At 42.8% G+C, this 22,010-nt stretch overlaps 2 protein-coding genes across 7 annotated transcripts in view; one reads left to right on the top strand and one right to left on the bottom strand.

The window, feature by feature from the left end:
* RNF212B (ring finger protein 212B) overlaps positions 1–9,305 on the top strand; it is a 30,722-nt gene extending 21,417 nt beyond the window's left edge. The window contains exons 12-15 of the mRNA XM_005211442.5: positions 5,542–5,581; positions 5,881–5,981; positions 6,689–6,750; positions 8,606–9,305. Of these exons, the coding sequence (XP_005211499.1) occupies positions 5,542–5,581; positions 5,881–5,981; positions 6,689–6,750; positions 8,606–8,671 (269 nt within the window). The 3' untranslated portion in view covers positions 8,672–9,305. The remainder of the gene's footprint in view (positions 1–5,541; positions 5,582–5,880; positions 5,982–6,688; positions 6,751–8,605) is intronic.
* Positions 9,306–9,703: 398 nt separating this feature from the next.
* On the bottom strand, positions 9,704–21,780 carry HOMEZ (homeobox and leucine zipper encoding). Of its 6 annotated transcripts, XM_024997946.2 has the most exons (4): positions 17,697–17,848; positions 17,092–17,399; positions 15,954–16,135; positions 9,704–12,394 (listed from the first exon to the last, which is right to left on the bottom strand). In XM_024997946.2, exon 4 carries the CDS (start codon positions 12,360–12,362, stop codon positions 10,815–10,817), a length of 1,548 nt encoding a protein of 515 aa, XP_024853714.1. In that variant the 5' UTR covers positions 12,363–12,394; positions 15,954–16,135; positions 17,092–17,399; positions 17,697–17,848; the 3' UTR covers positions 9,704–10,814. The 6 variants fall into 6 exon arrangements, with proteins under 6 accessions (XP_024853714.1, XP_059746764.1, XP_059746765.1 ...); XM_059890781.1 differs by lacking the exon at positions 15,954–16,135 and having other exon boundaries at positions 16,901–17,399; XM_059890782.1 differs by lacking the exon at positions 15,954–16,135.
* Between the last annotated feature and the right edge of the window lie 230 nt (positions 21,781–22,010).

Raw genomic sequence — 22,010 nt, 5'->3', positions numbered from 1 at the left:
CCCTTATAATGAAAAGGACATCTTTTTTGGGTGTTAGTTGTAAAAGGTCTTGTAGGTCTTCATAGAACCATTCAACTTCAGCTTCTTCAGTGTTACTGGTTGGGGCATAGACTTGGATTACCGTGATATTGAATGGTTTGCTTTTGAAATGAACAGAGATCATTCTGTCATTTTTGAGATTGCATCCAAGTACTGCATTTCGGACTCTTTTGTTGACCATGATGGCTACTCCATTTCTTCTGAGGGATACCTGCCCGCAGTGGTAGATATAATGGTCATCTGAGTTAAATTCACCCATTCCAGTCCATTTCAGTTCGCTGATTCCTAGAATGTCGACATTCAATCTTGCCATCTCTTGTTTGACCACTTCCAATTTGCCTTGATTCATGGACTTGACATTCCAGGTTCCTATGCAATATTGCTGTTTACAGCATCGGACCTTGCTTCTATCACCAGTCACATCCACAGCTGGGTATTCTTTTTGCTTTGGCTCCATCCCTTCATTCTTTCTGGAGTTATTTCTCCACTGATCTCCAGTAGCATATTGGGCACCTACTGACCTGGGGAGTTCCTCTTTCAGTATCCTATCTTTTTGCCTTTTCATACTGTTCATGGGGTTCTCAAGGCAAGAATACTGAAGTGGTTTGCCATTCCCTTCTCCAGTGGACCACATTCTGCCAGACCTCTCCACCATGACCCGGCTGTCTTGGGTGGTCCCACATGGCGTGGCTTAGTTTCATTGAGTTAGACAAGGCTGTGGTCCATGTGATCAGACGTAAAAATATTGCAGAGAAGAAATACTCTGCCAAACTCCAACTTAATTTCTTGTCTCTTTCCCCTTAGAACTAGTATTCTTACTACTGTTTTTTAAGACATTAGTCAGTCCATAGAGAATACTTATCAGAGAGGATTTCCCTTTCTTTCCCAAGAGGCAATTTTTAAATTCACAGATCTCTTCCTGAAATAGCCATTTTTGAAATTCACCAAATAGTCTTCCTCTGATTCTTTCGTACTCACCCCTTTGAAGAGTAGGTGTTTTAGCCTATTTCTGTCAAGTTAGTAATACTCTCTTTTATTCCTGATTTTAGTTATTTAAGGCTATCTTTTTTTCTTGGACAACCGGCTAAAGATTAGTCAAATGTTTTAAACAACTCTAAGAGTTTTAAAAATTTGTTATTGAACTATAGTTGATTTATAATATCATGTAAGTTTGAGGTTTACAGCACAGCGATATATGTATATATATTTCAGATTCTTTTCCATTTAGGTTATTGTATAATATGAGTATAGTTCCCTGTGCTATACAGTAGGTCCTTGTTGGTAATCTATTTTAACTAACTATACATAGGAAAATCCATGGATGGAGGAGCCTGGAAGGCTGCAGTCCATGGGGTCGCTAAGAGTCGGACACGACTGAGCAGCTTCACTTTCACTTTTTACTTTCATGCATTGGAGAAGGAAATGGCAACCCACTCCAGTATTCTTGCCTGGAGAATCCAAGGGACAGGGAAGCCTGGTGGGCTGCCGTCTATGGGGTCGCACAGAGTCAGACACGAATGAAGCGACTTAGCAGCAGCAGCAGCATACATAGTAGTGTGTATATGTTAGTCCCAGCCTCCTAATTTATCCCTCCATTACCCCCCCAGGATTAGTGAATTTTGTTGATAATTTCAAAGAACCAACTTTTGGTTGTCTTGATTTTTCTCTATTATTTTTCTATTCTCTATTTCCTTTATTTCTGCTCTAATCTTTTTCTTTGCTTCTGCTTTTGGGTTTAGTTCTTCTTGTTTCTTAAAGTGGAAGGTTTCATTGTTGACTTGAGATCTACTTTTTTAATATAGATGATTACAGTTATGTTTCACTCTGAGCACTGCTTTCACTGAATCTTTCAAGGTTTAGTATATTGTGTTTTTGTTTTCATTCATCTCAAAGTATTTTCTAACTTCTGTGATTTTTTTTTTCTTTGACCCATTAGTTATTTAGCAGTGTTGATTATCCATATAATTGTTAATTTCCCAAATTTCCTCCTGTTTTTTATCTTAATTTCATTTCACTGTTGTTGGACAACATATTTTGTATGATTTAGATCCATTTAACTGTATGGCCTAAAGCATTGTTATCCTGGGGAATGTTCCAGGTACAAGTGGTGTTCCAGGTACAGGTACAGAAAAGAGTGTATATTCTGCTGTTGTTGGATGGAGTGTTCTATAGATGTCTGTTAATTTAGTTGGTATATAGTGTTGTTGTGTTTTAAAAAATATTTATTTGTTTGGCTGCAACAGATCTTAGCTGTGTTGTGGCATGCAGGATCTTTCATTGTGGTTTCTCTCTGGTTGTGGCTTGGGCTCCAGAGTGTAGGCTCTGCAGTTTTAACACATGGGCTTAGCTGCCCCACAGCATGTGGGATCTTAGTTCTCTGATCAGGGATCAAACTTGTTTCCCCTGCATTGGAGAGCAGATTTTTAACCACTGGACCACCAGGAAAGTCCTTACAATGTTGTTTAAATCTTCTATTTTCTTGCTGAACTTGTCTAGTTGTTTTATCCATTATCAAGAAGTATCTTAATTTCTCCTTCATTTTTGAAAGATAGTTTTGCTGGATTTAAAACTTTTGGTTGACATTGTTTCATTTAGCATTTTGAATATGTTATCCTCCTGTGTTCTGGCCTCCGTGGTTTCTGAAGAGAAATCAGTGCCAGTTTTATTGAGAATCCCTTGCATGTGATAAATGGCTTCTCTTTTGCTGCTTTCAAGGTTCCTCTTTCTTTCTTTTTTTTTTTTTGTCTTTAGCTTTCAACAGTTTATGATGCATCCAGGTATGGATCTCTTTGATTTATCATCTTTGGGATTTATTGAGCTTCTTGGATGCATAGATTAATATTTTCATCATTTTGGGAAGTTGTCAGCCCTTATATCTTCAGATAATTCTCTTTGCCCCTTGTCCTCTCTGTTTTCCTTTTGGAACTCCCATTTGTTTGTGCTGGTATGCTTGATGGTATTTCATCAAGTTCTCTGAGGCTCTGTTCATTATTCGTCATTCCTTTTTATTTCTCTTCCTCAAACTGGATAATCTCAATTGATTTATCTTCAAATTTGCTGATTCTTTCTTATGCCTGCTCATATCTGTAGTGCAGTTTACATTTTAGTTAACTTATCAATTCCAGAATTTATATTTACTTAGTATTCTCTATTTAGTGAGACCATTGTCATACTTTCATTTAGTGCTCTAGACATGGTTTTCTTTAGTTATTTGAATATGTTTAAAATAGTTGGTTTAAAGGCTTTCTCTTAAAAGTCTAATGTATCTGTGTGTGCATGCATGTGTGTGCTAAGTCACTTCAGTTGTGTCCAACTCTTTGCAGCCCTATGGACTGTAGCCCACCAAGCTCCTCTGTCCATGGGATTCTCCAGGCAAGAATTCTCCATGGCAAGAATTCTCCAGGCAAGAATTCTCCATGGCAATGCCCTCCTAACGTATCTGCTGCTGCTAAGTTGCTTCAGTCGTGTCCGACTCTGTGCGACCCCGTAGATGGCAGCCCACCAGGCTCCCCCGTCCCTGGGATTCTCCAGGCAAGAACACTGGAGTGGGTTGCCATTTCCTTCTTCAGTGCATGAAAGTGAAAATGAAGCCTCTCAGTTGTGTCTGACTCTTAGCAACCCCATGGACTGCAGCCTACCAGGCTCCTCTGTCCATGGGATTTCCCAGGCAAGAGTACTGGAGTAGGTTGCTGTTGCCTTCTCCACCTAATGCATCTAGGCTTCCTCAAAGACAGTTTCTACAGCTTTTTTCCTTTACTTTATATAGGTTCTACTTTCTTGTTTCTCTCATGCCTTATAATTGTTGAAACCTAGACAGCTAAATAGAAGGCAATGGCACCCCACTCCAGTACTCTTGCCTGGAGAATCCCATGGATGGAGGAGCCTGGTGGGCTGCAGTCCATGGGGTCGCTAAGAGTCGGACATGACTGAGCGACTTCACTTAAACTTTTCACTTTAATGCATTGGAGAAGGAAATGGCAACCCACTCCAGTGTTCTTGCCTGGAGAATCCCAGGGACGAGGGAGCCTAGTGGGCTGCCGTCTATGGAGTTGCACAGAGTCGGACACGACTGAAGCAACCTAGCAGCAGCAGCAGACAGCTAAGTAATATAACATGGCAACCCTAAGAATCAGATACTTCCTCCCCTCCCAAAGTTTGTTGTTGTTGTTTGTCATTGTTTGTTTAGTGACTTTCTAAAACTAATTCTATAAAATCTGTTTTCTTTGTCATATGTGGCCACTGAAGTCTCTTTTCAGTTAGCTTAGTGGTCAGCTAATGATTGGACAGAGATTTCTTTAAACACCTGATACCAATGAATCTCTCAGTGTGTGCTAAAGGACTGTATATTGAAGTGCACTTTCAACACTTAGGCAGTTGACTCCTGTGCCACAGCCTTCCCTTTCTGCTTGTGTGACCTCTACGTAAGCCCAAGATGACAGCTTAGGGTCTTTTTAGGTCTTTCCTGAGCATGCGTATAGCCCTGTGCACATGGCCTTGATTCCCAAGAACCTGTTGTTCCTTTTCAAAGTCCCTGAAGATAACTCATTCCCATAGCTTTTCTTTTGATGCTTTTTGATTAGCCTTTTATTTGTTCTAATCGATAGTCAACTCAGGCAGCCTAAACAAATGCCTCTAATTGTTTGCAACAAACACTCGTGGGGAAAAGGCTTTTCCCGCTCGATGAACTCTAAGCTCCAAGTCCTGGTGAGTTTGGCACTTTGTTGCGGTTCGGTTGATAAGTCATAAACTCTTTACGACCTCATGGACTACAGCACGCCAGTTTGGCACCAAGTCAGGTCAAATAAAGGCAGCCTTGCAAGTGAAGTCTTCCAGTGAACTGCTAGACAGGTGAAGTAATGACAGTTTTCTGGGATGAGGCTTTGAAAGAGTTCTGACCCCATTCCATCCCCTATGATGGTGGCCAGACTGTTGGTTTTCAATGCTTCCATTGAGCTGGACAGGGAAAAGTGGGACTAGGGCAAGTTAAAATGTCACAAAGCTCACTGTTCTTACTCACATTCAGTTATTTTTCTGGAATAAACTTTACCCAGATTGTTAAAAACCACTTGTTAATTTCCAGAATTCTGAAAAAAGTCCACTCTGACAATTTTTGCCAGATTTCTCATTCCTTTTATGGAGAGACCCTGTGGACGTCCTTACTCTGCCATTTTTACTGATGTCACCAATTTAACGACACATTGTGTTTAGACATTCTTTCTGGTAATCTTCAACTTAGAGGGGAAATCAAAGCACAGATACATTGGAGCACATCAGGGCAGTGTGCTCATGATCCTGGCCTACAAACTCATGAAAGGGAAAAGACAGTTTCATAGTGATCTGCTGCTAGGTGATCTGTGGGCTTTTTCACTTGCCTTTAACCTCAAAGCCAAACATATATGCTGAAAATCTTTGATCCCTAGTTCCTTTGCCCTGGGCCCCAGAATATCTGTATCTCTTCTCAGTTCATGGATTATCTCACAGACTCGTTTTTATGCTTTCCAGTAACGCCTTCACCAGCTTCTACTCACAGCCTATCTTATAGGTAAGTAACAGTGTGTTTCCTTTCACTTGAGATCTGTTCCCACTGACATTCTGCCGGCAGCCCTGGAGTTATTATCTCCGCTGACCTGTACTACTGAAATTTATAATCTACCTTGTAAACAAAAGAGAAGATTGAATAGTACTGTGTCTAATACACATCTAAATTATTTATTTGTATTCTCAGTTGCAAGCAGGGGATTTATTTCCTCTATGGCTTAAATGTGTAGGCTCTTCCTTTACACATGCCTTTTACTTTAACTTTTCCTTTTTTCTGTTGATGCTCTTGTTTCCCCTCTTTAGAGCTTCATCTGCCTCCTCTGGACAGGGGGTCTTTGCTTTCAGACCGTCTCTAAATAGTGGGGATTTAGGTCACACAAGAGTCTTCACTCCTAATAATCCAGGTAAGTTAATTTAACATTCCTAAAGAAGTGATGCTTCAACTATTGACATATATACTAAAATGACGATTTCAAGGTGAAAAGAAGTTGAGATTTTTTTACATGCTATTCTAGACCCTGGAAAAGCATTGTCTCAAGTTGTACTCCTTAATTTTCTTTAAGACCATTTCCTTCACTTTGGATTGTGAAGGCAGGCTTTGGATTGTGCCTAATTTTCACTCATCTTATCCCTTATACCAGTCTGCTATAATATTTAACCAGAAGATTTGCCTGTAATATTAAACTGGCTTTTTTTTTTTTTTTTTTTTCTGTTGCTTTTGAGATCCCTATGTTGGAACACTGCTGGGAGCTAGTGCTCAGTGAAAATGATAAACCAGCATCTTTTTTCTCATGTTTTCCAAGATACTTTTGCTACCAGTCCTTGCGATAAGGGTCTGTCACCTTCCATAGCTCACCAAAATCTTGATATTGTCTTTACGTCTTTCTATTCATAGTTAAATTCAAATCTCAGACTTCCATGTCAATACCCCATCCTCAAAGGAAAATAATGGGCATTATAACTCACCTCTTGAGTTACTTAGCTAACAGCCTTTTCTCTCCTGAGTAGTGTACTACAGATTAAGAACCACTTATTTAACCTGATCCATCAATAACAATACTGAGGAAATACCCCAGGAAGTTATCTTTCATCATCCCATTCCATCCTTAAGGTCAGAGGCAGAACAGAACCACACTGGAGAGCCTTCCTAGTTTCCAGCTACCAGTCCTACAGGTGAGCCAGTCTAACTTGTCCGCACATGAAAACCTCAGTTAGGCCTGCACACTAAACGCCTCATTCTGGTGTCTTGTTAAGGTCATAAAATGTAACCAGTGAAGAGGGAGGTAGATTTCAAGTGTGGTAATTTTTCAGAGTGGTCTTAAGTTTCAAAGATTCTATTCTACTGTCAGAGTAGCCTCCTGGTTTGGGGTTTAAAAATTAGGTCACACAGTTGTTGTTTAGTCGCTAAGTCATGTTTGGCTCTTTGCAACCCCATGAACTGTAGACTGCCAGGCTCCTCTGTCCTTGGGATTTCCCAGGTAAGAGCACTGGAGTGGGTTGCCATTTCCTTCTCCAGGGGATCTTCCTGACCCAGGGATCGAACCTTTGTCTCCAGCATTGTCAGGTGGATTCCTTACTGCAAGGCTTTAAACTGAGAGGTCTTGGCCATGGTGAACCTAATAAGTATGCTAACACAAATAACATTCACCAAAGTTTCACAGATAAAGATTTTCAGTGGAATATATCTTTTGGATAGAGATACTGAATGAACTAGGGAAAGCCATTTTCATTTCTCCAGAGAGAACTAGAATAATGTTTTGTAAATTTGTGAAACTATGATTCTGATCCAGAAAACAAAAGGAAAAGGGCATGGGAACAAGAAGAACGGTTTGTAAGGAGCTCTAAGTTTACTTTTAAGTCTTGGGTTTTTGAGAATATTTAGACCAAGCTCCTGGTGACCTACTAAAGGTAGGTAAATATTTTGCTCTCAGACTTCAAAATGCCCTTTATTTTCATCAGCAAGAAATTAGGGTCTAAGCCTTAAAAGGCAACACTGGGGGAAATAACATCCCTCTGTGTGTGTGCATGCTAAGTAGCTTCAGTTGTGTTGGATTCTTTACGACCCTACAGACTGAGAGCCTGCCAGGTTCCTCTGTCCATCAGATTCCCAAAGCAGGAATACTGGAGTGGGTTGCCATGCCCTCCTCCAGGGTATCTTCCTGACCCAGGGATTGAACCCACGTCTCCTGTGGCTCCTGCCTTGCAGGCAGATTCTTTACTGCTGACCCACCAGGGAAGCCTCTCTAAGATCCTTGTAAATGGAGGGATTAATCTACAGGTGAAAAAAAGACTTGAGGCATATAAACCATCTGCAAGTAAATGTTCTTCAGTTGGATCTCGATTGGAGTACACTGTATAAAACCATTTTATGAGACAGTTGAGGAAAACTGAATATTTAGTGGACATTTGATTAAAGAGCTTTTAATGGGTTTTTTTGGTAGGCATGATGCTATTGTGGTTGTTTTTTAAAAGTCTGTCTTAAAAAAATGTCTATCTTTTGAAGATGCATACTAAAATATTTATGGATAGAAAGTTGAATGATTATCCTAGTTTTGCTTTAGCTTCATCTAGTGGAGCAGGGCAGTGTGAGGGAGCAGAAATCAAAGAAAATTTGCCATGAGTTAACTGTTGAAGTTGGGTGATGGGTACATGTGAATTCATTATATTACTGTTTTTGTATTAAGAATTATTGAAGAAAGTACCACTCACCCAGAGACATAATTCTGCCTCCCTGGTAATGGTCTCTGGGTATGGTAGTCATGTTCCAGCTTTCCCCAGTTTGATTTTAGAAATACTCTGCCTTATCACCGTAAACCAACTGAAACATTCCAGTTTCATAAGTGGCGACATAGCCTTTGTCACACTGGATGTATCAAATCTTATAAGTTTTCTTGCCATGGAAAAAACTATGGGGAAGCAACAGCAATGGTTTACTGTCATGCTAAACATCATATAATGAGTTAAAAGGGCCTTACTTGCCCTTTTTTATTATAAACGCCCTTAACTGCCTTCCTGTCCTGTGCTGCAGAATCTCTACCAACAGAGGCAGATGGGATTAGCCAGAGGGAGAGAAGCATGGAACACTCCCAGATAGACCACCTTCAAGGTCTCACCTATGCATACTGCTGAAGTATGGACAGAGGCATCTCATACTCACTTAGGTGTGATGCCCTTGGAAAACGTACCCCTGCCTACACCCCTGTTTCATTGTATACTTTCTCTCAGTCTTTACCCTATACCTGCTGTATTACTTCCTATGCAAGTGATCGGGTCAGACCTTCAGGAAGATGTTTACTATCTCTCCCACAGGATACAGATAGCTCCCTTATTTCCTGAAACTTGAAACAAAGGTTATAAAAACAATTCTTGGCATCATTGGGGTGGTGTGGGGTGATATATTTATTAACCATGTTTTATTTCTGGATTTTACTTTTTAGCTTTGTATATATTCTCCCGTTGTCAGTGTTAACAAGCAATAACTCTGTTCCTTGGCCTATTATAATTTTTCTATTTCCCTATTGTTTCCTCTGTACCTAGATACTGTTAAATATGTTGATTTTCCTTTCTTTCTGTTTGGTAACAGTTGGAGACACAGGCTTGAAGCCCTACTAAAGTATACAGATAATGAAACAAAGAGGATGCCCTTTTATTGCTACTGTAACTCTGTTGACGTCATAAACTCTCAAATGGTGGGATAAGCAAAGAACACTACCACTGAGATCAAACATTTATTCTTCTTTGGGTAGTAAGGGGTAGAAATGAGGGATTAAATGGGTGGGCCATAGCAGGTATACCTTAAGTGAAAATACTGGAAAATTGAAGATAGCATCCGCTAGAGATAAATTAGGTCTTAAGAATGACCTTGTAGCTGAATAGGATCCCATTACCCTTTCTGAAACTGAGCTTATTTTTAAAGGCATTTCTAGACTCCCCCTCTTCTGAGATAGAGCCTACGCTGTTGCAGGTGCAGAAAGCAATCTACCTAGTAATAGGTACTGATCTATTTCAAGTTTTGTTCATTTACTTTACCTCAGTATATCCTGCTGCTTTGAAAATAAAAAGTATACTAAATCAGAAAGTGGATGAATTTGGTTCCATTAATCTTTAAAGGAGAGAAATGGCAAAGTGGAGAGAGAAACAATTTTATTTTTGGCCTTTTTATTATTAGTCTAGCAATTTGGGGCTTCCACTCTTTTATTTCTAGATGGTTAATCCACTGATATCTTTATATCTGACCCCAACTGATCAAAACCACTCTAAAACAAGGACTTCTGTCCCCAAGACAGATATTATAAACAGGGGGTAAAGTCTCTTTTCTGGACACAAATTAAACCAACACCAAAAAGATTAAAAAATCAGTTTCTGTCAAACTAGGCAGGAGGGAGTGTCAGGTTTGTAAAACCAAACCTGGAATCTATCTGCACCGTCCTCCCGAACAGCAGACACCATTCCCTCTCCTCTACCCCTCTGTAATCTATAATTCTACTTTTTTAAAAGGACATCTCCCCTAATTCCCACCTCCAATAAATATCCAGTCTAAATTATTCTCCACCCAATTATTAAACTTTTTCACAAGCTCCGGGGGGAAGATTTACCCTGAGACAAACAATGAACAGAATGGGGATTTTTGGAAAGGTACAAGGCATAGTGGTCCCAGTATCAGAAATGAAAACATTCTGCTCCCTGTGAGATTCAAAAAGCAGCAGAAAAACGTAGAAAGTCAAGCTGGTATGAGGAGAGGAAGTATTTGTGATTGACTGGGACGTAACTGACATTCTTAGCTGCATTATGCATGAACTTGTGCTCAGAGAGAAATGGGATGCAAGGCAGCCTTATATGCCGGGAAAATGCTGGGACTGGAGTCGTATTAGAAACTTTACTCCTCCTTTACAGAACTCCATGGCTGTGGGCCAAAGCCTAGCCTCTCTGTAGAACAGTAAGGGGAAAGAACAGGGATATGAAAAGAGCAAGAGCTTTTTCCCAGACCCATAGCAAGCCCCTCACTGAGACTGGAGGCCTAGATTTCTGCCCATCCGATCCCCACCTCGTTCTGTACTCCATGGTCATCCTCCCTGGTCTACCCTTACTATATCCCTGTCCCCCATCCTCAAGAACACAAAGTTTTTCAGTTTTTTGCCACAAGGTAAGTTAAAAAAAAAAATGTGGTTTCTTTGTTTAAACAGTTACTCAGTTGGTTTGTCTTTTAGTAACAGACCTCCCCTCCCCCAGCCTCCCACTCAGTCCTGGATGATCACATCATCGTCATCATCGTCGTCGTCCTCCTCCTCCTCCTCTTCACCATCTTCTGGCAGTTCCTCCTCCTCCTCTTCCTCCTCTTCATCTAGACAGACCACCACTTCAGCTGGCTCAGGTAATCGAGAGTCAAACCAATCCAGTACCTGCTGGGTGCTAAGCCTTGATGCCTGACTCAGTTGAGGGATATCACTTTCCCGGAGCTGTTGGTGGGTTGCCCAGTACCTCTCCAAGGGTCGTATATCCGGTGGGGGTGGGGGATTTGGCAGAGGCGGTGTCTCAGCCCATTCATTCAAGGAGCGGGTTGAAGGTGGTGGTGTGGGAACTGCTGGATCCTGGAAACTAGGGGCACCAGGTACTGCATTGTCCCGAAACCACTTTAGTTGCCCATGCTTCAAGGCATAGCGTGTGTCACCAAACCACTGAATAATCTCAGGCCGAGGTAAACCAGTGATCTGCTCTAATTTATGGTAATCCTCTCGCCGTGCCCATTGGCACTGTAGAAAAAACGATTTGAGGATAGCCAACTGCTCTTTGGTTTTGCGCTTGGTCTTTCGCTGGCGTTGCATGTCTGGGGAAAGATACTCTGCAGGGCCAATCCTACCTGATGCTGAGTTATGCCTTAGCCCCTGGGGCCAGGCTGGCTCCAGCTGTGGGGGTAGTGCCTGTTCATTGGGTGACAATGGTTGTGGGGCACAGCCCAGTGGCTGAAGGGGCTTAGAGGTGGCAGGAGCTCCATTAGCCAGTCCCTGGAAAGAGGAAGAGGTAGAGGAAGGAGGAGTCACATTAGATGCTGACTCCTTCTTACAACTACTGGCAAGTAATGAGATGGATTGAGGCTTATCCCGAGCACGGGGCTGGTGGACAGCTGTGGCGTGGTTCCAGGAAGCAGTAGCTAGGCTGTGTGACTGGTCGGGACACCTGCCTGCCTGCTCCTTGGAGAGGCCACTGCATTGATGATCCTGCCAAAATTGTGATTGGTGGGGAAATGCCCCACTGCCAGGTACCATCAAGGGCTCCTTTGCTTTCTGGTGACTCAGTGACTCCTCAGGCTCTACCTTCAATCCTTTCATCTGGGTGGGCTCGCTAAGAGTCAGGGGCACTATTCCAAGACCAACTTGTTCCGGAGGTGGCACAGGAGAAGGAGGCATTTCCTCTGGCGGCCGCCCTGCATGATGAGTAAAAGAGAGAAGGGATTTGAAATGGAGTTGGTCCCGATGGTAGACTACTCGGGCTCGAGTCTCTTCAATTTCTTCAGATGACCAGCTAATGCCACAGCGAAGGCGCTGGGCCATGAACCAAGTCTTGACTTTCTCCATCTGCAGCCCATAGCGTAGGCAAAGAAGGGCAATGTCTGCTAAACTGGGATAGGGGAAGTAGCTGAAGGTTTGGAGCAAGTGTTCATTGCTGTCCAGCTCACTGGTCTGGGCTGCTTGGGTCCACACAAGCTGTAGCTCCTCAGAGATTGGAGGGAGGCAGATGAGGCCCGCAGGGGAGCTATTAAGACTGCTGGCCTCTTTATTAGGAGGCATGGTGCTTTCTGATTTGTGCCCTTCAGAGATAGCTGTAATAAGAAGAGAAACAGCTCGATCACTGGGGTTCCCCTTTCAGGCCATTGCTCAATTTCTACCAAACAAAACGCTGGACTCCAAAAACAATTTTCTATGTGTACTGTACTGGATTGCTTTTAAAGTATTTAACAATTTCTCATTTAATTTTCATAACCTTATAAATCATCAGAGCCTGCTATAATTCCCCCTTTAGGTATGAAATAACTAAAGTCCAGAGAAGTTAAATTATTCCAAGTCACAAAACTAGTGAGTGTTGTCACCAAGATGATAACCTGATTTCTGAGGTTAAAAAAAAGGAAAACATCCTTAGAGCCTTATCTTTCCCATTCAAATTCACTTCACCCTCTAAGTTCATGCAACAAGAGTGACAGAATGAAGACTCACCTAGAAAACCAGAGAGATGTATGTAATCTCAGAACACTTTATCTCCTAACAGATTATTTCTTGAGTTATCTCTAGATTTAGATTATCTCTAAAATGTGGAAAGATTAGGATGTGTGAGAACGTGTGTGAGAATGTAGATTCTCTACAATGTGTGAGAATCTAGAAGGTAGAGAAGGTAGAACAGCACTGTCCCTCTACCCAGCTCCCTTTTCTTCTTGGTGGTGGAGTGTTGCGGGAAGGTGATTGATAGTTTAATTTGTTTCTAAGTCTCAGTAGGATGAGATGGGTCAGTGATCTGGGATGTACGGAGTTCCCCTTGGTTTTGGTCCAGAGAGGGTAGAGGGAGGTGAATGTTTCCTTCCCCAAGACATCCACAGAACAAAGGTTATTCCCCTCTTCCCCAGCCTTTGTCTCTTCCAACTGCTGAGTCTCTCTCCAGGGAGCCTAGAGAGCTCCCTCAGACCTTAATAGCCCCCTCCACACAGGGCCGGAGGCCTGCAGCTCTTATCTCTTCAGTCCAGCTTTCTTCTTAGAACCAGGTGGGCAGGCTCATTATAAACTGTAGCCAGGTCCTGCAAGCTACCCAGTGGCACCAGGGCTCCCAGGCTCAACATGGGTGTGGGGACCGCAGAGAAAGCCTCTGACTATGCTTCATTCCTGGAAACCTGCCCAAGCTCTTTCCCAGAATAATTCTGGGCCCCAGTTTGACCTTTTTTTTTTTTGCCACGTGGCTTGTGGGGATCTTAGTTCCTCAACCAGGGATTGAACCCATGCCCCCTGCATTGGAAGTGCTGAGTCCTAACCACTGGGCCACCAGGGACTTCCCTGGTAACTGAGTTTTAACTCAACTCCCTGTTAAATGCTCCCTATGTGGGCATTAGAGACTAACATTATCTGTCACCCTTTACTTTTCGAGGACTCCCATCTGAGTTTACAAATAGTCCTTCTAATACATTACAGAGAGGACAGCATGCCTATGTAAAAGTTACAGATAGAGCAGTGTAATATCTGAAGTTTTATATGATGAACAGAAAAATTCGGCAGCATTCTAATGCATGTCACCATTCCCTTTTAACAAGAAAATCTTAACAAACTGAAGGCCATGCAGACCTTGAATGCAATACAGTTTGAGAACCTTCAGAGGGTAAGTGGAGGCAGCATGGCATAGTGGATACGAATGTGATTAAAGCCAGCATTACATAGGAAGTTTGAATCCCAGTTCTGTCTGAACTTACAGGTCCCTCAGTTTCCTCATGTGTAAAAACTGAAGATAATGTTGAGCGTATGTAAAGTTACATATGTTTTTACAGAGCACCTACTGTGTGCTAGGTGTCGTATAGGCGGGGCCTAGAGCTGTTAGAGGTAGAGGTCTAGGGTGAGACAGATCTGGGATGAATCACAGCTTCACCACTCCCGAGAATGCTTGCCTAAGCCTTAGTTTCCCATCAGATTAAAAGGTCATAACAGCATCTACCTTGCAAGGTTATGACTAAAAAAATGCAACTGACATTATCCCTATACTAAAGGCTCAATAAATTAGAGTTTTTATCATTGCTTCAGCATCATGGGATGACTCTGATATAAGGTAATGCTCCTCCTAGACAACAGGGGAATGAGGCAAAGATGGAATATTTTAAATTACTGTAGCCAATCTGTTATTGCAGAGTCCTAATTCTAATGAGGAGTGGGGGAAACCAAGGTATCTGATTTTGTACTTTTTATATTTGGGGAGTTGGATATAATTCCAGAAAGGATTTTGCTGCTTTTAAAAAAAAGTATCAAAATGACTGCTTTAGAACTGAATCTATAATTTAGATATAAATCCTTTTTGATTGCTGCCAGGTGAATTTTGATTGCTGCTACCCAACAGGTTCATCTCAAGACACAGCTGAGTGGCTGTGAGGAAGTGCCTGCACGGCTAGGTACTTAAAACCACCATTTGGAAGTTGTGGCCCACCAGGAACACCACCACATCTAAGCTGGAGAATACTTGATGATCCAGTGCTCGACACCCACTCAACCTTATTTGTGCCCTATTTTTCTAAGGTCATGGCAACAGTTTAGATGTGAGGAAAAGGTAGCACAAGGAATAAAGCAGTCCAGCGTGAGGATGAAGACTGCTAGACAGGGAATAAGGCAGGTGCAGCTATAAGCCAATAAGGAAACAGGTTGCTTTCATTCATGTGGTCTGCTATCCTTAAGATTCTCATGGCTTGATAGTTCAGTATAACAGTACTGCAAAGGTCATATTTGGTATACTGCATATATCCACATTTCTTCAATAACACAAAACACAAGTTGTGAAAAGACTTTTTGATACAGAATGGTGCCTTAAAATTAGGACACAGCAGTAGAGCTGGTACCTCCCTGGAAGAATCTGGCTTTGATATAGGAGGAAACTAGAACCAGGGAATAGCTCTTGAGAACTATAACAAGGAGAGTAGATCCTACAGTAATCAAAAGCACAGTGAAGACACTATAGCATCTTGTGTCCTTGTACCTCATTTGGAGAAAGTAGAAAAAGAAAGAAATCAGAGCTGGAGAAATAAGGACTCCTCTGGGTAGAGTTGTCAGTGATGGTGGTACTATCAATTCTGAATTTACTAAATCTGTAACCATGCCAGATATGTCTTACTGCTACTTAAAGTCACCAATAAAAAGTACAGAGTCAGGGTAACACCCTTATTTCCCTTTGGGCTTTCCATACCCCTGGACAAAAGGCAGAAAAGTATTAATGGGCTGCCTTAAACTTGCAGTGTAGGTGTTCACACAAGGCTAGGAAAAAGAGATCTTCAGAACTTGAGCCTTGGCTAGGAATTTACTGGTGGTCCACTGGGTAGGACTCCACACTTCCACTGCAAGGGGCATGAGTGTGATCCCCTGGTCAGGAGACGTAAGATCAAATATGCGGTATGGTGTGGCCAAAAACAAAAATCTTGAGCCTAGGCTTAAGGTTAAAACAGGTGACAGTTCAAGTGAAGACCAGATGTGAGCCTGCTAAGTTCTCTAAGTCTTTATTCAGAGAACTGAAGAATGTTCCTGAATGAAATGTGTTTTCAGGGCCTTAAAGGACATTTAGTGATACTCAATTCATGTGCTTGTCACTTTGTGGATCATGACTCTCTTTGAAAATAAGAAGTTAAAGGTTTTCAGAAAGTTATGACTTACCTCGCACCCCGCCCCAAACATTCAAATTTACAGATTATAAATTATAATCTCAGGGGGTTCGCTGATTGTCCAGAAGCCCCTGTTAGAAATTCTGTCCTGTGTCCTCCGAACTTAATAAAGGCAATGGTCGTAAGTGCTTTAAGAAAACAGTTAATGAATGAATGGAAGGAGTGGCTGGAAGCCTGAAAGAGAATGTAAATTAGTTTAGAAGGGACTAGGTACTAGTGCCATTAGCTGGACAGAGTAGAAGCGAAAGATGTTCAATTGGTCCAGGAGCTTGGTTTAACTGACCCCCACTGGATTACATAATCAGTACCCACAGTGCACTGGACACTAGAGGCTGGTAGTCTATTCTCTAGCATGGCAAAGTCATCTGCTTCCTTCAGCTGCCCTATGTGCTGAGGCCAGTTGTGTGTGATTCCAAACCTGCTTATGCCCCTTGTTTGTCTCTATATAATTAAACATCCTATAAACCTATGAAAATTAGTGCATTAAGAATTGTTTCTGAAAAAAAAAAAGTCAGATGCTTTGAAAGACATAATACAAAGAAATGCACATTTTAAAAAAGTTGTTGAGTTGGGAGTAGGCAAGAAAACTGTAAAAGACTGAGGGCTAGGAGACTTAAAAATCTCAGAAGTATTCTGCATTCATATTGCTTCAAAAGTGTTTAAATTCAGACTCCACTTTAAAGAAACCAAACCTGGAAATCACAGATGATGATGCAGTGGCTCCAGTCTGACGGCTTATTAGAAAAATTACCCGGGGAAACTTAACCCGCGGCATCCACCTCGTTCTGATTTACTTAGCCTGGATTGGGGCAGATGAAGGTAGTTTATTTTAAAGTTCTCAGGGTGTAGCCAGATTAGAGATTTGCTTATGTAGTTGATATTAGAAAGACAATTGGGACTGCCAATCAGCAAACACAAAGAAAACGCTGGGACACTTACCCAAGAAATTGGTGAGATGAATGTACTTTTAATGACAACGCTTAGGATATGTATGCATCATTTAAAAAATTCCCAACTTTAACTGGCTTACTTTCAATTACTGCCATCTACCTATCCTCAGCATAAAAAGCCCTTCAAATGTATGGTGAGAAGAGGGTTCATACAAAATATATCATCTGGGTCCACATTACCAAATAGGTCTCAGCTTGAGTCTTCTTTCAGTTTAGAAGTCTCTGATTAGGAGGCAACACCAGGAACCTTTGAGGACTCAGGTTCTTACTTTTCTGGTTGGTTTTCTGAGTATGGCTGGGTAGAGGTCAGAAGGGGCAGTTTCTCTCAAACCTTTCATTCCCAAAGGCCATGCTCCCCAGGAATAAGGCCAGGTTTCTGTACGTGTGTTGAAGTCGCCAGGAGGCAGTCATGGAGGGGAGGAGGGGAGGCCTGGGAAGGAAACGTTTCTCCTATCCTCCATTTCGCAGGCAGTCTAGAAGGCTCCAAACTGGGTCAGAGAACAAAAAGTTGCTGCACTTGGGGCGATGAGCCCCAGGGAGCAGGCAAATCTCAACCCTCTCTTCGCCAAGGGCGTCCCAACCCGGCCTTCCCCTCCTTCCATACACCCACTCACCCTCCCCCAGTTAAAACAGGGAACCGAAAAGTCCTGAGGAGAAAGGAGAGAGTACCGGACCACTTCGAACCTAGAATTCTCCTCCTCCCCCCAGCGCGGAGATGGGGCTCCGGAGGTCGGAGATCGTACAGGGACTGGAAGGGGAAGTCGAAAGGGCTGGGGATCACTCACCGCAGTCCAGCCCGGGCGGCGGCTCCCAGCCTCGCACCATGGGCCGGGGGGAAAGGGGGAGAAAGGGCAGGGGGCCTCCGGGGTGAGAGTGGGGTTGCTGCCCAGCGCGGCCTGCTCCGAGCCCACCCGCGCGGAAGGCCAGGACCGGGACTGCCCCCCCTCCCCGCCCCCGAGAGCGCGCCCGTCTAGCCCAGCCCTGCTCCAGCGAGTTGGAGGCGGGGCGGATGGGTGGGGTGGGCTCCAGGGGTGGTGCCAAGGTGGCCCGAGTTCTGATTGGTGGGAGCAGGCAGGCGGGCCCTCGCGGAACGGGCTGGGCCGGCCATTGGCTGAGTGGGTCTTGGTTGAAATCGGCTATTGGCTGCATGGGCCTCAGCCGGGATGCCGATTGGCTACATGGGGCAGGGAAGATGTCCCCCCGGGCTAGGATGCCGTGAACAGTACCCCCTCCTACCCTCGCCTTGTGGGCGCCGGATCTTCGGGGGTACGCTGGGCAATGTTCCTCCTGGAATTCCCCAAGAAATTCAAAGCAGTTTGCTGAACTGTCCAAACCGCCTACAACTACTCCCCATTTGTTTCCTCCGGAAGGAAGACGTTTTCAGTATCCCTTTGCCAGTTTCGTATAGGAGACAAGCGTTCCCAACCTAGGGTCAAACCTCCGTCAGCAGCGTCAACTGTAAACGAAGCACCTAGAGCAACCGTTAACTTGTTCTCGAGATGGATCAAGTGTCTTGGCCACCCAGAAAAATGATCCTAGCAGCCTGGCACCTTCCGCCGCTTCCCGGGTCCAGTTGTCACCAGACAGGTGTTCTCAAAGATGAAGTTCTAGAGGGGGTCACCTCATTAGCTCTTGCCAGCCCCCCCCCCCCCCCAGGCCCTCCTAGTAAAGACTACCTGGAGTTGTGCCTCATGTTGGGGGGCCTTGATTTTGCTGTCAAGAAAGGGATTATAATAAAACGGGCTTTCTAACGACTTAGTATTGCACACACTGCAAAATTCTGGGCCAAAAGTTTGTATAGTTAGGATTCTGTCTTCTGACCAAAACTTGGGAACAATACTTTCTGAAGTGACTCTTCTGTTCTCATGATAGTCTTCTCTTGTTTATTTAGGTCACAATAGCTTATATACTCGGAGAAGGCAATGGCACCCCACTCCAGTACTCTTGCCTGGAAAATCCCATGGACGGAGGAGCCTGGAAGGCTGCAGTCCATGGGGTCGCTGAGGGTCAGACACGACTGAGCGACTTCACTTTCACTTTTCACTTTCATGCATTGGAGAAGGAAATGGCAACCCACTCCAGTGTTCTTGCCTGGAGAATCCCAGGGACGGGGGAGCCTGGTGGGCTTCCGTCTATGGGGTCGGTCGCACAGAGTCAGACACGACTGAAGTGACTTAGCAGCAGCAGCTTATATACTTAAAATAATTTATAAAACAGTTTCAGAATGGTGCCCTGTATTCCACATATCTCGCCACTCCCCATATACCCTGTAAAAAGTCAACCATCATAACTGATACTTCTGATTCTTCATTGCTCCACACTAAGGTCTAGAGCTCTTTAAAGGTTGCCAAGCATGAGAAATGTATCTCTAATTCAGCTTTTCCTGTTGACTCTGCATCTGCCCCTTCCTCCCTTCTCTCAGTACATTTGGTAACAATCCCAAGTCCTAAGAGCCATGCCCTTCAAACTAGTATCCCTTAAAAGCATGATAGGAGTAAGCAACAGAAATAATCTTCTCAGCTTTACAGTTAGAAACTTTTGATCACTTAGGATTTAAGCCAAGGCCGGTGCTATATACAAACCTCCAAACTCAAGACTTATTATAATAACCCCAATGGTTTGTATGTAAGGAAGAAAGGGAAAAGCGAAACATTTTAGGCAGTGACAACCCTCAGCTGTCAATGGAGGGCTCATTCTTTTAATCCAAACAATGAGGCTGGATATTGAGTGGGAAGAACTCAGTTTGTTTGGCTAGAAAGCCAGGCAGGAACTGTGAAAATTTAGTGGCTGCTCCTGGGGGGTTAAGTCAGTCCTTCTGGGCATCACAGATCATGGGCTGGGAATTATGAAATGTAGACTACTCAGTCACATTTGCCTCAGAAGGATACACACTTCCAAGTCAGGGGTATGCAGAAGAGTCAAAGACCCAAGATTTAAGAGAAGAATCATCCAAGGAAAGAAATTCCTGTGCCCTGGTTCTGGAAAGCAGGCTGAAGACTCCCTCTTTTATGTTGGTTTCACCCTTACACGTAAGAAGATGATGGAGTGGACTGGAGTAGGGGAGTGGAAGAGAGGAAGAGGTCCAGACTTGACATTATCAGAGAAGGAAGTTAGCAAGTCAGTGATCATCGAAGCAGTTCCAGGAACTAGTGCTGAAGAATGTGGACCTACCACGTCATCCTCAATCTTTAGTGAAAACTCCCTCCCGCTTTGCATGGCTCAGTAACATTAGCAGGACTGACCAGATACACAATTACCCAATAGCTAAGGAAGCTGGAGGAAGTTAAGAGTCCTCTCTTGCACAGATCTCTTCCAAAGCACTGGAAGAGTCTCAGCAATGTGTTAATATGTTTTTGTAGAATTAAAAAAAAAAAATTCAAACTGCAATTGGTCAAGATCAATGTCTCTTTCTGACTTCCCCTCTATCACCCTTCTCTTTTTGTCCAGTGGCAGTGAAGAGGCCATGGGCATTTTGGGATTGACTAACGAAGTTGAGTTGGGAATACATTTAGTTTGGGTTTAGGAGTCACACATCTGTCATTTGCAGTTACTTCTTTGAACGGTTAATAGTATTTATAATGTTACAGGCTGAACTGTGTCCCCCTAAAATTCCTGTCAAAGTCCTAACTCCCAGTACCTCAGAATGTAACCATATTTGGAAATAAGGTCTATTCAGAGGTAATTAAAATAAGGTCTTTAGGGTAAGTCAATTCAGTATAACTGCTATCCTTATAAGAAGACGGAATTTGGATGTAGACATGCAGGTAGGACAGACCATATGAAGACATAGGGAGAAGATGGCTCTCCACAAGCCAAGAGAGAGGAACCTCAGAATGGAATCAACCCTGCCAATGTCTGGATCTCAGGCTTCTAGCCTCAAAACCGTGAGAAAATTTCCATATTATAAGCGACCCAGTCTAAGTATTTTGTTATGGCAGCTCTAACAAACTAATATACAGCCTCCAGGAATACTACTAATGTCAACAATTCAGTTATGTTATTCATTATTACAAAATTTGAAAATGCTCCAAAATCTTACACCACATATACTAAAGAAATTTGGTAGGGTTTTCCCAAGTTTGACAAAAATCCTCCCCTCCCAATTATGTGAACATAATTGTTCACTTACAAGGTGTGAAGGTGAAATTTTTTTAAATGATCCAAAAAAATTTTTTTTAAGTGATCATGGTGATGGAATTACCTCTTTGTGCAAAAATTATATGTAATCATATTAAAAGACTGGATATCAAAGAGTGTGCAGCCAAAAACAAAATTGTAGGGGAAAATATTTAGGTTTGCCACATAGATAACTTTAAAATTTTGTTTTTCTTGATTTTGTGATCTTTATCAGTTTTTTAAAAATTATAACTTTTATATTTTTTCTCATCCTGAAATATATTCACTCTTGTGCCTCATGTATTTTATTTTTCTTGAAAAAAGGGTCCATAAGTTGTGTGCTTCAGACAACCAAAAACTTGGATCTATCCCTGGGAATGAAATGGATATGGTGAGTTTCTGCCCCATTTAGGGAAACCCTGCTCTAATGTTTTGTGCTCTGTCCTGAGAAACACTGGAGGGGAGGGCTGACCAATCACAGCTGCCAAGTATGGAGGACTTAGGATAGCAAAAGCTGCAATAAAGGAGTTTGCAGAAGAAAGATTTCAGACAAACCTATTACCAAACGAAGATGTGACAAGTCTAGAAAGACATTAGGGCCATGGAGCAACCCTAGGCAATAAGCCATGGAGGGAACCCCTGGAAAGCCCTCAGTTACCTCTCCTTGGGTGTCTGCTCCTCATGCCAATTCTACTCTTCAGCATATCTGGTTTCAGTTACAATGTGTACTAAAGAGTGGGTACTCTGCAGTGACATCACAACTTGGCCATTATGATGTAATGACATGGCATCTGATTAATCTAGGGCTAGGGCTTCCCTATAATGTCCTTTCATTACTTTGAGGGTAATTGGACTCTTTCATCATTCAGGTGATGTGGGAGTCAATAACTATTTTAGAACTCAGTCTTTTTCAAGGTTACTTCCCTTTAGTATCTATTTCTGTCACTTCATTTTGTATTAGACAAAGGTCTTTGCTTTTCCTC

Source organism: Bos taurus, chromosome 10 (assembly GCF_002263795.3).
Source record: "Bos taurus isolate L1 Dominette 01449 registration number 42190680 breed Hereford chromosome 10, ARS-UCD2.0, whole genome shotgun sequence".
Classification (NCBI taxonomy): domain Eukaryota; kingdom Metazoa; phylum Chordata; class Mammalia; order Artiodactyla; family Bovidae; genus Bos; species Bos taurus.
Note: the sequence above shows the minus strand (reverse complement) of the source record. Positions and strands in the feature narration are given on the sequence as shown.